This window comes from Eurypyga helias, unplaced genomic scaffold (assembly GCF_000690775.1).
Source record: "Eurypyga helias isolate BGI_N326 unplaced genomic scaffold, ASM69077v1 scaffold2568, whole genome shotgun sequence".
In the NCBI taxonomy this organism is placed as follows: domain Eukaryota; kingdom Metazoa; phylum Chordata; class Aves; order Eurypygiformes; family Eurypygidae; genus Eurypyga; species Eurypyga helias.
The window spans coordinates 19,482-33,852 of record NW_010264783.1 but is presented as its reverse complement, the minus strand read 5'-3'; the positions used below and the strand labels follow the sequence as shown (position 1 = coordinate 33,852).

At 44.7% G+C, this 14,371-nt stretch overlaps 1 protein-coding gene across 1 annotated transcript; it reads left to right on the top strand.

Annotated features, from left to right (window-relative positions):
- The first annotated feature begins 722 nt into the window (after positions 1–722).
- Positions 723–7,212, top strand: KCTD1 (potassium channel tetramerization domain containing 1). The gene is made up of 3 exons (XM_010156485.1): positions 723–864; positions 3,273–3,578; positions 7,016–7,212. The coding sequence occupies exons 1-3, from the start codon at positions 802–804 to the stop codon at positions 7,172–7,174; spliced, it is 528 nt and encodes a 175-aa protein (XP_010154787.1). The 5' UTR covers positions 723–801; the 3' UTR covers positions 7,175–7,212.
- The last annotated feature ends 7,159 nt before the right edge of the window (positions 7,213–14,371 follow it).

The window sequence follows — 14,371 nt, the reverse complement described above, 5'->3', positions numbered from 1 at the left end:
GCCGGAGTTAAACCACGACACAAACGGAGGTTCTCGAGGTGGTCGGTGGGTGGTCTCTCAAAACCGAGGTGTTTTTCCTTATTTTTTTTAGTGTGCTGATTGATACCTGCCACAAACAGAGTATTCACCCTGTGAAATGGTTATCTCACATTGAAATATTGTAACCTTTGTATCCCCAGCTACTTATTTCCGCAGTGTGCTGCCCCCTCAGCTGTGCCTGTCCAAGTGTTGGTTGCAGTAAATGGAATCCAAAAAATGAACTGGGTTTAAAACCAATACTCCTCATGCAGACAACCAAGAAAAAAAATTCCATTTCCCAAGTGCAATTTCCAAACTAAATCCAGTTCATGGTTCAGTCCCCTGGAAAGCAAATGGAGTCAACCAAGGGTGTGGGTGCATCTGGGGGGAAGGGGTCTGCTGATGGTTGCTACCAAGAGAGGTATCCAAAATAGACGAGGGGGTGTCATCTCATGAGACACGGATTTGGTCAGCGAGGCTGGTGCGAGAGGCTTCTGCCCCAGCTGCCTCCCCTCCACCTCCCCAGCTGTGCTACTTAGAGGTTTCTGAGCTTAAATCGTGGTTTGAAACCAGCCCTTTTCTGACGAAGCGGAGACGCTTCGGTGCAGTCAGCACGAGGGGTTTTGCGGTGCTGGGCCGTTTGAGCAGCTGCTGAGCCCAGCTTGGTTAACCCTGACGCTCGCCTCTTGTTTCCTCTGCAGGATCGGACGGCTTTTCGATGGCACGGAGCCCATTGTCCTCGACAGTCTCAAGCAGCATTACTTCATCGACAGAGATGGGCAGATGTTCAGATATATCTTGAACTTTTTAAGGACATCAAAACTCCTCATTCCTGATGATTTCAAGGTGAGATTTCAAGGGACTTGGGTGTTTTGCATGTACCTTGGTAAAGCAAGTGTCTGGCATGTAGGCAAAAGAGTGCCCTAGGTGGGGGGGTGGGGACGACACTTGTAGGCTATGATGTTTCATTGCAGGTACGTGGCAAAAGTAAGCGTGGGGTTGCTAAAGTGGCATCTGTCAGGTTTCCCTGCAGTGGCACCAGGATTAAATTTTCCCCTCCTGGATACAGCGTAATGGAGCAACCTTGCCATGTTTGACCTGGGGAAATTAAATATCGTAGGATGCTGATGGAGACAGAGGGGATATTACAATCTGGAACCGATTGCTCGTGAGCTTTGCTGATTACTTGTCCTCTCATCCGCTTTTATGCTTCCCGTCTGATTGCAGCAGCTCCAGCTTCCACTCCCACGCTGAAATTCAGAGAATGGTGTGGGAATCAGAGTATTGACAAAATAAACTGCACACACGGTAATATTCGAGCCTTAAGTCATGGAATATTTTCTCCCCCAGATTCTTGAATGCATACTGCAAGTGTAATTTGAGAGAAGTCAGGGGTGAATAGCTCCACATATGTTATTTACACATTATTAAAGAGCCTGCTTTTTTTCTTTGTAATAATAAATTAAATTAGTGGTAATTCCACTCTAGTGGAAGGTGTCCCTGCCCATGGCAGGGGGGTTGGAACTAGATGATCTTTAAGGTCCCTTCCCACCCAAACCATTCTATGATGATTCTGTGATTCACCAAGCTAGATGTTAGCCTACAGAGGCAGAGGTTTCAGACTCCATGTGCTCTTCTGTGTTTATCCGCTTGTAAGCATGCAGGTGCATAGGTGGTGTCGGCAAAGTGAGCGCTGGAGACCTCGGCTGCAATCAGAACAGATCTTTATCGTTACTTAATGAACACGTATCAGCATAGCTGGCTGTGCCATTAGTTCACCGTAGGGAATAGAGCAATTTGGATTGAACGGGAGAGGTGATGGGGAAGGGTTAGTGCAGTTCACACTGGCATGCAGTCTTTTATCCCCTCCTACCTGAGACGGATTTTCAGGTGTTTGGGGCATAATAGTTGTGGGGTTGAGTATAGCAGCAACCTTTGAGTTATCTGCTCTAGACACACACGGGCGTACTGCTCCCATGCGTGATGAGGGTAGACTTACCTGAAAAACGTGGGAGTTTGGATCTAGCCATGAGCTCTCTTTTGAAGCCTTAACGTGGCTTTGTGCTGCTCTCGGCATTTGTCCCGGAGATAATCGGAAATAGAGGAACAGGAAAAGCCACCTTCCATGCAATATTAAGAAATTATACATGCAGAGCCTTTTAAACACATAAATACACTGTAGCTGCGCTGAAATTAAAGATTTAACTCCTGGCAAGTTTGCCCAACTAACATGATGTTCAAAGGGGTGTCCCCGGTTATGCTTTAAGTTGTCTAAAAGATTAGTGCTTAAAATGAACAGTGGTCCTTGTTTGTTAGAAATATATCGATTAGATGACTTTTTTTTTATTGCACATTAAATGTAAGCAGTATTTTGAGCCTGATTTAGATGTCTTATTCTCAGAAAGCATTCTGTCTGTAGCTCAAATTCAGGGCCGTACTGACGGTTAGCTGAAGGAAGACTTTCCTTTGTTGTCATTCTGTTCCCTAATTCTCATGTATTGCTTTCCTCTGTATAAATATTTTCCAAATGGTCTTACACTCTTCAACTTAGGAAAACAAGATTTATTTATTTTTTTAGATTTAAAAAATGGCAGTAGGCAGGCTCCAGATCATCAGTTCTAAATTACTTCGGTACTGGCTATGCTTAGAAATGCGTTCTTTCTGCTCTGGCATTTGGGATGATGTAGTAAACAATACAGCTGGCAAAATGGGGAGGTATTAAAAAATACTTAATTTTTAAAATGCAGTAATATGTGCGATTCATTATGCAAATATCTGAATCATTTTACACTTGGAACCATCGCAGACTCCCTCATTTACATTCTTATACCTGTTACAATGCCTGCTAGTGTTGCTGTAAGACGCAATGGATCCTAGTGATGAATTTTCTGAATCCTGATTGAATTCTGTTCCATCTGTTCAGTGAGGTCATTATTCTATGACATCACTGTGGAGATAAAATATGGGAAAAAGTGGGATTTTTGCCTGGATTATTCCCTAGCAGAGGGGAAGTTGAGCAAGCGTAGCCTCCCCCTCCCCTCCTGAACGCTGCTATACCCAGTCTGTTTGAAGTGGCTGATGGTTAATTTTTGCCAGCACTTTTATTCTATTACACCTTCCTACACAGTAATTACGAGCTATGTCTGAAGGGTTCCAGGTCTAGAGCGGCGTTAGCCTGAATAACTATACACATTAAGTGGTACGTGAGCAGTGCCTCTGTCTTAATTGTGCACAGTAATATATGTGTCTTTCAGGACTACAGTTTGTTATATGAAGAAGCAAAGTATTTCCAGCTTCAGCCCATGCTAGGAGAGATGGAAAGGTGGAAACAGGACCGGGAGAGTGGCCGCTTTTCAAAGTCTTGTGAGTGCCTGGTGGTGCGAGTTGCCCCAGATCTCGGAGAGAGGATTACACTGAGTGGCGATAAGTCGTTGATAGAAGAAGTGTTTCCAGAAATCGGTGACGTGATGTGTAACTCTGTCAATGCTGGCTGGAACCACGACTCGACGCATGTCATCCGATTTCCACTGAACGGATACTGTCACCTCAACTCAGTTCAGGTAGGAAGTCACGTGTGCATTTTTTGGAAGGGAGCCTGCTGGCCAGGTACCAGTGGGTTGACCCTCTTCCCTGTCACTGGAGCATTTCAGTGCTAGCTTTGAGCAAGTTATTTACTTCTACGGGTCAGCACTGCTTTCTCAACTTAATTCACACGTCGCCAAATCTCTTTTCAAAACAAACTACCGTAGCGTTAAAAACCTGCTTTAGGAGGTACATATTTGCCCCAATAGAAAGACATTGTATATTTGGATAAATGTTTTTTTGATGCTTGAATATAAGGCAACCATTCAAGCCTGCTTCCAGTCCCTTGCTCTGCTTGTTATAAATTGTTTTCTGGATTGGTGGGAGGGCACAGGGACATCACAAGTCAGGGAGGGAAGGTGCCACATCCCCACATTCAACTGACAAAGGTAGGGGAGATGCTCTGATTTACCAGAGTCCACAGGAGCTCTGAAACTAAAAAGAAAGAACACAGGAGCAACAGGGTGAAGCCCCAGTCTCTTATTCTGTGGAAATGATGGTAAAGGGGAATTAATGTGAGAAAGAGATGACTGGAGAGTAGCATTGGCCAGGTGCTGAAAGGAGGGTCATGCTTCCACAGAGGGGGAATACAGCCAGCCCCCTCCTCCCTCCTCCTTCCAGCTGAAACTGGACCCAGTATTTCTGGAGAATGAAGCAGCCTGCAGCCACAGGAGAAGGCATAGAATCACGGAATGGTTTGGGTTAGAAAGGACCTTAAAGACCATCTAGTTCCAACCCCCCTGCCATGGGCAGGGACACCTTCCACTAGACCAGGTTGCTCAAAGCCACATCCAGCCTGGCCTTGAACACTTCCAGGGATGGGGCATCCACAGCTTCTCTGGGCAACCTGTTCCAGTGCCTCACCACACTCTCCATGAAGAATTTTTTCCTGATATCCAATCTGTCCTCTTTCAATTTAAAGTCAATACCCCTTGTCCTGTCACTACAGGACATCTGAGTCTTACCCTCGTAGAGGGGACTTTGCCTCAGCCCGCTCTGCTATCCCTCACACTGGGAGGTCCTAGCAGGGCTTTGACCCTTCAACAAGACTGTCAGGCAAGGCTTCTAATGTGAAGGAAGGGGGTGGGGGAGAAGTTAGCCCAGGTGGGGTTAAACTAGTGTGTAATTTTTCTAGTGTCTGTGGTTTCAGGGACGACCTTCCTCTTTCACTTTCAGCCGTTTTTCCTAATTTATTATGGCATAGTAGAGGATGTAGCAAGGTACAAAATCAGTAGCTGTCCTGAAACTGATATGAAAGATTCTGGGAGACAAAAGCAGGTAATTTCTGGAAGAATTACAATAAACTTGTAAATTATAGTGTCATATGTGTCATCCTTCGATGGTTAAAAACGACCAACCTCACATACCTGTCTCCACCTAGTTAGCACATCCTGCACAGCCAGCACTTGGAGTGAGAGCACTTCTTCACATCTGGAATTGTCATTAGCACTCCTTGGTGCTTTTTGGTTCAGATACACCTCCTAAAAGCTCCAGGCTCATAAGCAAGTCCTTACAGAGACGAGACTTGGAAGCTGAGCTTGGTGTCTTTCCATCTGCCAGGTCCTGGTGTCCAGGTGGAGAAGCGTCGTCGTGAGTAATGCAAATTTAGAACAGCCCTACATGTAAGATTATAACTGCAAAGGGATAGACCTTTCAAGGAGAGGGTTATTTAGCCATGTCATGTGATAGTTGTCAAAGCAGTTGCATCCTTCAGAAGTTTCTCTCTTATCCTGAATGTGTTTACATTTTTGTCACGCAAATGAGAATTGCCAGGCGTATTTACTGATGTGAAAAACCTAAGTCAGAGTGGCAAAATATGCACAGGCTTCAAGGGGGATGATGATCCCTCATTGATAGTGCTGCGTCTTTCATTTCTGGGGAACATAAGCATCTCCCAGTCCTAATAACAAAGCGAGGAGGGACAGTGACTACTAACAGACTTGGAGAGTAAGGTGCAGACTGAATGATTTGCCCAGGCTAGTTTCCCAACAGTTGTTACCATCACATCTTTTTTCCATGACCTAAGTTTTCCCGCTTACTTTTCAGTGGCGTGCACTGAGACATATTTGAGGGATTTTGGCTTATGTTGTTAAAAGCTAAAGATCAGAGTAAACAAATTGACCAGATGTTTTGATGGCTGCTTCCGAATGTCTTTTCCCACCTCCTCCATTTTTGACATTTGTCTGCTGTGCAATTAGCCAGGCTCAAGTATTATTGGCAGGATTTTTGCCGACCCGAAGCAATACATGTAAAGACTTGGTGTGTCTTGTTTTCAGGTGTTTTTAAACCACAGCTCACTTCTCCCCTCACCCCCATCCTCCGGATCCTTCTGCCACTCTGCCTGCCCTTGCTGTCCCAGCACATGTGCTAATTGCTGAAATAGCTGAGGAAGGCTTGGTAGGCTCCCAGCACAACCCCAGTGAGGTCTGGTCATGCTGGACAGAGGGTCCGGTGTCCTATGGGGTGTCTGCCTCCCCTTGGTGCTGGTGGCCATCGTAGCTGGCCCTGGTGAAGCCCTGGAAGGGTGTCCTTTACAGGTGAGGCCAAGGAAGACTAGGCAGCAGGACAGATGAGGAGGGTAAAAGTAGCAAAGGGTATAAACAAGGGCAAGAACGCCTCAGCTCTGCTGTTACAGTAAAAGAGCATGAACACGGGTAATTTAAAAAAAATAATGGAATAGTGGTGTGAATGGAGACCATGCTTGTAGCAGCCTGGAACCAGTTCTGGGGCTTTGCACCACTGCTTGTTGGGAGAGATGTGTGGGTGCATCCCTCTGACACTCCAGCAGCACTGCCTGACTCTTACTTTTTCCTTTTGCCATTTTATTTCCCACTGGAAGCAATGCTCAGGTTGTGGAAAGGGAAGAAAGAAGGCGCCTAGCCAGAACTCATTAGTCCCATAATTAAAAGGTCACAGGTTTTACCACAGGTAGCTAGTCACAGAGCTTTGCAATCGTGGATGGTTTTAAAATGTCCAGAAAATAGGATGGCAACTTTTCTGAAATTATGACCGCACTATCTGTCACCATTTAGTTGCGGTGTTTGCTCAGCATCCCTGGTGCCTGCTGTGGAATTCTCTATTTGCCCTCTTGTATCGTAAATTTTGTGAAGCAGAGAATGTATTTTTTTCATGTGTCTGTGGCTAGAAGAATACTGTATTTGACAGTACTTAACACAAACCATAAATGTATTTTTCTTCATTTTATCTCTTGTTGCTCAGTGGCCAAAGTCAGCAGAAATCAACCCGATACAGCGAAGCTGATAGAAGCAGTTAGTGTGTCTACATAACTTCTTCTGTTTCCTTTTTGATTTCCTTTTTGTTTGGATCCATTGGAAAACAGATGTTATCGTCCTCGGACAGCAAACAGTCTGTTTATTTACTTATACGTTGGTGTTTGTTTCCTCTTTTTTTACAGGTACTTGAGAGGTTACAGCAAAGAGGGTTTGAGATTGTTGGCTCATGTGGAGGTGGGGTGGACTCTTCCCAATTCAGTGAATACGTACTGAGACGAGAACTCAGAAGGACATCTCGTGCACCCTCTGTCATTCGAATAAAGCAAGAACCTCTGGACTAAAATGGACATGTTTCGTTATGCAAAAAAAAAAAAAAAAAGGAAAATATTAAGGAAAAAAAAAAAAGGGGGACATTTCATGTGCAGTTTGAACTCCAAACAAGTCCTGGAACTAAAATTGAATAAAAGACACATTTATATCAAATATAGAGACCACACCTGAATTCATATGGGAACATTTGGAATAGTAGTAATAATAATAACCTCAAGGTGTAAAAGAAAACACACACACACATATATATGGAAAATATGTATGTATATGTATGTATGTACATATATATATGTATGTATATGTCAAAGGGTAGGAAATGCAACAACAAGAAAGTGGTAGATGGGGTTGGTGCTGTGATGGCCATTAAGTGTCCTAGGCCTCACTCGGGCCCACTTAACGGTGTACAAGCCATTACCATTGGGGGGGGGATACACAGACCACGCTTCACCCATTTTCCATTGCCAAACATCCACTTTTTAACGTGTACACACTTTGACTCAATTTTATTTGCGTATGGAGGTTTATGTCTGTCTCTTTTAGAGGTGGATGGGCAGGTGTTCAGGAGACGACCATCCATTGCATTGGAAAGCTAGTCGACTGAAATTTTAAATGTAGTTTGTACAGAAGTCGCACACTTTTTTTTGTCTGCCCTCACAGATGTGAAAGGTTAATTTTTCTTTTGAATGAGTTTTTTGTTGGTTTTGTTTTGTGTTGGTTTGTTCTTTTTTTTTTTTTTTTTTTCAAAGGGGGCCAGAATAATTAATATTTGGTAGAGATGCTCTGGTTTGAATCTGCTGCTTTCCTACAATTTTTTCAAATTTTATAATGTATTAAATACAATAAACTCTGTTTAAAATACTGAGGGTCTGGTCTAAGCCAACAAAAGCAGAGAGGTGGGATTTAGCTCACTGCACGCGGAGCGGTGGCCGCTCTGGCAGGCAGCGGGTGGTCAGCACTGCCCGCGCACCGTGGAGTGAGTTAAAGGCTGCAGTTGCCAGCACGGGATCTGTCAGCATGCCGCGCGTTGCTGGTCTTCCGTCAGCGCTGTCCTGCTTAAGCTTTGTCCCAGTTTGAAGAGAGGCTGTTGGTCAAACTTGAAATAACACCAGCCCAGGGAAACCCATCGACAAGTGACGCCTGGCTCTGTAACCTTCGATGTGACAGTGAATAGCTGCATCCTGCCCTCTCCACTGAGGAGTTGGCAGCTTCTACTCTCCAAGCCCATGCCCTGCTGAGTGTCAGTCAGCCTGTTTGGTTTTAATGTTATTAATTTCCCTCGTTTAAAGTTAATGTTGTTCTGCCTAGAGAGTGAGAGGGTCCACCCCTCGTGTTACGCTGTTGGCTGTGCTGCTCTTGATAGCAGGGGGGAAGTCAGCGTCCTGCGTTGGATGTCCCGTGAGCTGCTCTCTTGCAGAGTCTCACCAAGACCACCTCTGCAGCCGCCTGGTTCGGGCTGGTGAGATTTTGCAAAGACACAGCATCACGATACCACTGCGCTGATCATGGGTTGATACTTGCAGTACTTAGGATGCACCAGCAACCACCACCTTTCCTCCAAAGTGTCTTCTTATGCAATATTCCAGAGTATGACTGTGTATTCATCCTGGTACGGAAGTTTCTAACCATGCAATGGTGCCGGTGTCCCATTCATTTTGGTGACACTTTGCTATTTATTTAAGAAAAGGGGAAAAAAAAAGAAATTGTTAAATACGTGTAACAAGGTTTTTAATATAGTCTGATAACTCAAAAAAAAAAAAAAGCTACCATTTTTCTGGTTTTTATTAAAAGATGTCAGAGAGTATATTTAAATAACTCCCTGGCAGCACATATCAATGGTTTTGAACTTACTGAAACATGGAAGAGGGGTGAGGGAGGGGGCTCCAAAAATCAAGGTTCATTAGTGGGTTATTAGATCTTCAATGTGATGCTGATCTGTCTATTCACAGTACCGAAACAGCTGCCTCGTTGAAAACGCTTGGTTTCAGTCAGCAGCAAGTAGTCCTCTTAAAAAACAAACCAATGATTGCTCTTACTGCCCACAATTTGGTTGTTAGTTTGCATAGCACTCAGAAAGCTAAAACCCTGGGAAATAAGTATTTTTAACAGATCTTGAAACCATTGGAAGTGGTATGAAATTTGTGATGTTGGAAAAGATGCCCATCCCCATGGGTTGAGAGTACGTGGGTACCAGTGCAAGGCGACGTGGTGTTTCAAGGGACTGTTTGCTGTGGAACCCCTCCCTGTGCTTCCAGATGGAGCCTCACCTCTGGGATCACGCCCAGGAATACGTTTATACTCTCTGTTAAGCCCAAAGGTGCTCTCAAATCCAGACCTTCCCTGCTAGCCACCGTGTTTACATACGAGCACGTGCTCCGGTGCGGGCTGGAGCCTGGGGCTGTGGCTCTTTTCCCTGCTCCCCACTGTTTGGCCAGCTGGTACCCCTGGAGCTGCTTGGTGAGGAGCATCAGTGGCCCCTGCGGTGCCTGCCCCAGCAGCCTTTGCGCAGGCTGGGTGTGGAGGGCAAGGGGCTTTGCCACCGATGCTTCTCGTCGCGTTGCTCCCTAAAGCCGGCAGGTTGTGCTCAGCCCGTGGTTTTGCTTGCTCCGTGTGTACCTGTCCCACTCAACAACACCAAGGGTACCTTTGTGCCCCTCCCAGGTCCCCAACTGGCTGCTCCCTCTCTCACCGAGTCCATGTTTGCTGTAGGAGTCAAAAATTGCTCAGAGACCCTGATTGTAAATGTTGCTGCAACGACGGTGTGGTGATGGAATAAGAGGTCATGAATAGACAAAGTGATGGCTGATGAAACATGTATGCAGGAATAAGCTAGATGTAGATTTTTAGAGTGCAAATGAGGTTAGTTCTGTTTGCAGCCGAGGCTTGTAACTGTGTGTCTTTAAAATGTTCTTTAGAAAAAACGGATCAGCAGACAAAGGAGCAATATATCCAGGAAAGGGGGAGTGGGGGAAACCAAGAAGGACCAGGTAACTGCCAGCTCGCTGCTGGAGGTTAGTAATTTTGACATGTACAATAGCTTAAACTTATCTAATTTTTTATTAAAAAAAATCTGACTCCATTGTATGCTCTCAGTGGTGCTCTGTTTAATAACGAGAGGGAGAGCTGCCGTGAACAGTAGCTGCCGACGTTGTACTTCAGCAACTGGGTTAAGCAGCTGCCAGGAGAACTGCTGTGGGCATGCAGAGATCGCAGACGCCACCTAACACCCCTTCCCACAGTGAGACCATGGGCAGAGGAAACTTTCGGTAACGCGAACGCTGGATTTCTGCAGTGACCCAGGGTTTAGTTCTTCCCCTATTGCCTCCTCAGCCTACTGAACAGCTACGTAAGGAACGTATGGATCCTGGCACGCTTGGATGAACTTCTGAACTGTCAGTGTCCTGCTGAAGACCGAGTTAATTTACCCTGCTCTGGAGAAAGTGAAGTCCCTCTTGGTCACTAGGTTGAGCTCTCTTTCCAGCAGCGCTATTTGTAAATAGGTGTTGTTAATCTATTCTATCTCCAGGTACTTTTTGGCCAAATAGTCTGGTCTGGTGAATGTTTTTCCTCTCCGTTGTCACGTGTCTGGAATGAAGCTGGTCATTCCAGTGCTTGACCGGTGCAAGCAGGTATAGTTGAGGCATTGGGTTTCGATGCCCGACAGAGTCCATAATGAAATCCAGTGGGGACAACCTACTACCCTCTAAAAACATGAAAATTGAGCCACCCATTCAATTATTTTTCCTTATGCTAAACAGGCACTGATTTAAATTTGAAGAGAAACATTTTGTTTGTGAGCATAATTTTTTGCAGCAACCTTTAAAAATTGATTGCTATACTAATTACAGGGTATTTACCATCACCTAAATGACTTGTCAAGTGCATTTTTCTTCAGTGTTCACATTGTTGGGGGCTTGGGGAAAGAAGGGTTTGATTTTGAGGGGTGAGAAAAGAATTTTTTTTGACCAGTGGTCAGTTTTTCAGAGAAATAAAAACATTTATTTCCATCTGTCATTTCTTGACTGCGGAATTCTATATTATGAATTATTTCTAGGGACAACTGGTATTTGTATGTCGGTATTCATGCTGCCTGAGGTTTATTTACAGTGGAAATGAAACCAAGACATCCTCAGGGCCTGTAGACCAGTTGCTTTTTCTCAGACTTCAGTTTGAGTGGTTTATTATTTCTTGAGGGTCTAGAGGGATCACTGCCACCAAAAATCAATACATTGCATCAGGTCCCTGTGTTGGCTTTGGCTGCTACCTCATTGATCTGGTTATTGAAGATCCCAAAACTAACTTAGCATTTGGGATCCTCTATTTGAGATTGAAACTGTTAAAATCGTATCTCTACTCCCCTTACAAAAAAAAGATGCAGGCCCATAGAGCAAAAGTTTATCTCCTTGTGAGCTGAGCTAGCTCACCAGGATGCTAACATCGATGCTGGGAGGTAAACCCTAGTGCCAACCTGCTGAAGCATCTTCTGTTGGTGCAAGGATGAGCTCCAGAAATGGAGGCATCCTCTTATAGATGGGGAAAAGTCCACTTTTCCTTGAATCTGTGATTTTTTTTTTACTAGGGTCTTAATATTTTACTAAGTCCTGTGCCCCTAAAACAATGAGCAGTGTGTTATTTTTCAACTGATGTCAGATGTTATGGCCCATATCCCGTCTTCATGGCGAACTTGCCCCACACCCAAGTTCTGAGCTGAATTACAGTTTAGTGTAATTCAGGGATTATGAGAAGAGGCAGTGGTGATCGGCTGTCAGTGGCATTGCATTGGCAGCAGTAGTATGTCATCTCCGTTGCATGGTGCTTCTGAAAAATACAGTGTTTTCTGCTTCAGGTCAGAAAAAGTGCAGTTTGCTCAGACTCTTCTCTCTCAACCCCACTGCAGCCATATGCCCATGAGCTCTTCTCTTCGGAGAGGCTGGTGCGGATAGGCTGGGTTTGTGTCCGTCAGGGAGCATGGAGTGTGTTGGTGCCCTTGCCCAGCCATGAAGCTCTGTCCCCTGGTCCTCAGAGCACAGCTCTGCCTTGCTGGTCTGAGGAGAGATGGAGGGTGGGAGATTTGTCTCTGTACTCTGGAGTTTGGACTGATAAATGATCTCATCTACAACCCCAAATGGTTCTCTAGCTTCTGTTCTATTAAGTAGCTTGTCAGTGCTGTTATTAATTTTCCCAAGAAAAGCATGTAGCGTGGGATGGGCGGCCTTGCCTGCTCGCTGTGAGGATGCCGTCTAAAGGGCAGGGTGGCAACCTATCAAGTGGGCATTGGCTTAAAACGAAAACAGCATGTGCTGAAGTCCCCTAAACTCGTCAACGGCACTTATTCTGACTTCAGTTCAACCCAGAGGGTTTAGCGAGGATCGCCAGTGGGTGTGTGATACTTCTTTTAATTAACCTCCAAGAAATTGCAAAAACAAAAGACAAAACAAGCGTTGTGTAGACACCAGTTCTGAAGAACTGGAGCCATGATTTCACTAATCCCTGCTGCTTCTGAATAAATACTTCAGCTCTGGATAGCTCACGTTAAAAACACTTATTACCAGAAAATAACAAAGGTACCTGTGCATTTCTTTCCCTCATTTTGTCCAGTTGAAGAGGCTTGTTTTTCTCAGCTTGGAGCTGTGTCTAGGCAGCTCAAGAGCAATAATTTTGGCCCTAACACAGAGTTAGGGCTCTTCCATGTGCAATGCCCTTCAAAGCATTGTACGAGCCTTCAATTAAGCATCTCTCTACCTGTAAGGGAAGAAGGTAGCAATAAGCTCGTCTTGCAGCTGGGAGGGCTGAAGAGGCTCAACTTCCACCCACTGGGGTGTCAGGCTGCGCCTTGAGCGTCTCACTCAGCTACCACCCTCTTTCACGACCCGTCTTGCAGTACAGAGAGCAACTGGAATCGGTGAGGCGCTATGACACGTGGTTTGTAAAGCTGAGAGTTGAAGGCTATTAAAGCAAATACTGCAGACCCTGAGATGTCTGAATAAGCTTAAAAAGTAACACTACAACCATGTTAGGCTTGAGGTACCTTTGGGATTTTTTTTCAGATTCCTTCCCAAGTGAGAGCAAAATATATGAAATAACATTCCCTTCACTTTTCATGTTTTAAGTAGGCTCTTCTGATGCCTTCTTCTCCGTCCTCTGGCTCAGCTCTTCAGCAGTATACAATCTCCTGTTAATGATGTTTCTGTTCCTTACCACAGGACTCGGGCATTACAGACAGTATAAAACAGCAACGAAAAGCCCTGGTGCAATTTGTGAAAGAGTTTTGGTCATTCATATAGTGGTCACAACAAGATCCTGACACACACCGGGATGGTTGATGGCAGGAATATTTTTCAGCTGTGGTGCCTGAGATGGGGCAAGGCACGACTGGCTCTTGGCTTCAAATGCTCCAAAATAAAAATTACAACAGTGGGAAACTAGGGCTGAAACCCTCACGGATTATCTTCCTCCTTAGGCATCTGCTCCTCTTTCTCGCAGTTGTAGCCTTTAGATGAGTAGTTTAAAATCTGTGCTATCGTCTCAGCTGTAACCAGTGCAGCTATTCCAGGAGAAAGCTGCTTGGCTCAGGGACAGCTGTTCTGCAGAAAAATTCTCTTCTGATGCATTATTGATAGATGTAAGTTAAAGCCATAAAGCTCGCAGCTTTATCAGGCAATATCTACTAAATCCTGGAAGCATGTAAGATAACCTAAATGTAATCTACTGCATACCAGCGCCTTCTGTGATGGATAGCACAACAAAAGCAGGACTAATGAAAAATTAATGAAAACAGTTACTTCCATAAGAAAAATGATCTGTTTTCTCCCACCTTTGTATTGATTTTAACTGGCCCTGTAATTGGAAGTGTATAATTTTTTCCTAAGGTAAAGAGGATTGAGGGCGAGGGAGAGCGAGCGTATAATTCTATTCATGTTTGTGACATACTTTCAGGCTACAAAAACAAAGCATTTTCCTTAGGATGTTGAAGCCGCCTGTGAATGCAGACTTCAAGCGTATTTTCTCAGCTCAGGCAAACTGCCACGCTGGTTGCCTGAAACCAGATATTGCATGAGTAGAGTACTTGGAGTACTTTGAAGGCTAGCGAAGAAGTACAAAGAAGCAATGTTTAAGAAAAATCAAATACAGTGCATGTAACTCGGTGGTTTTAACATGTTTTGTGCATTCAAGATCATTCCTGATTGATCTGCCACTTCCTGAAAGGGAAA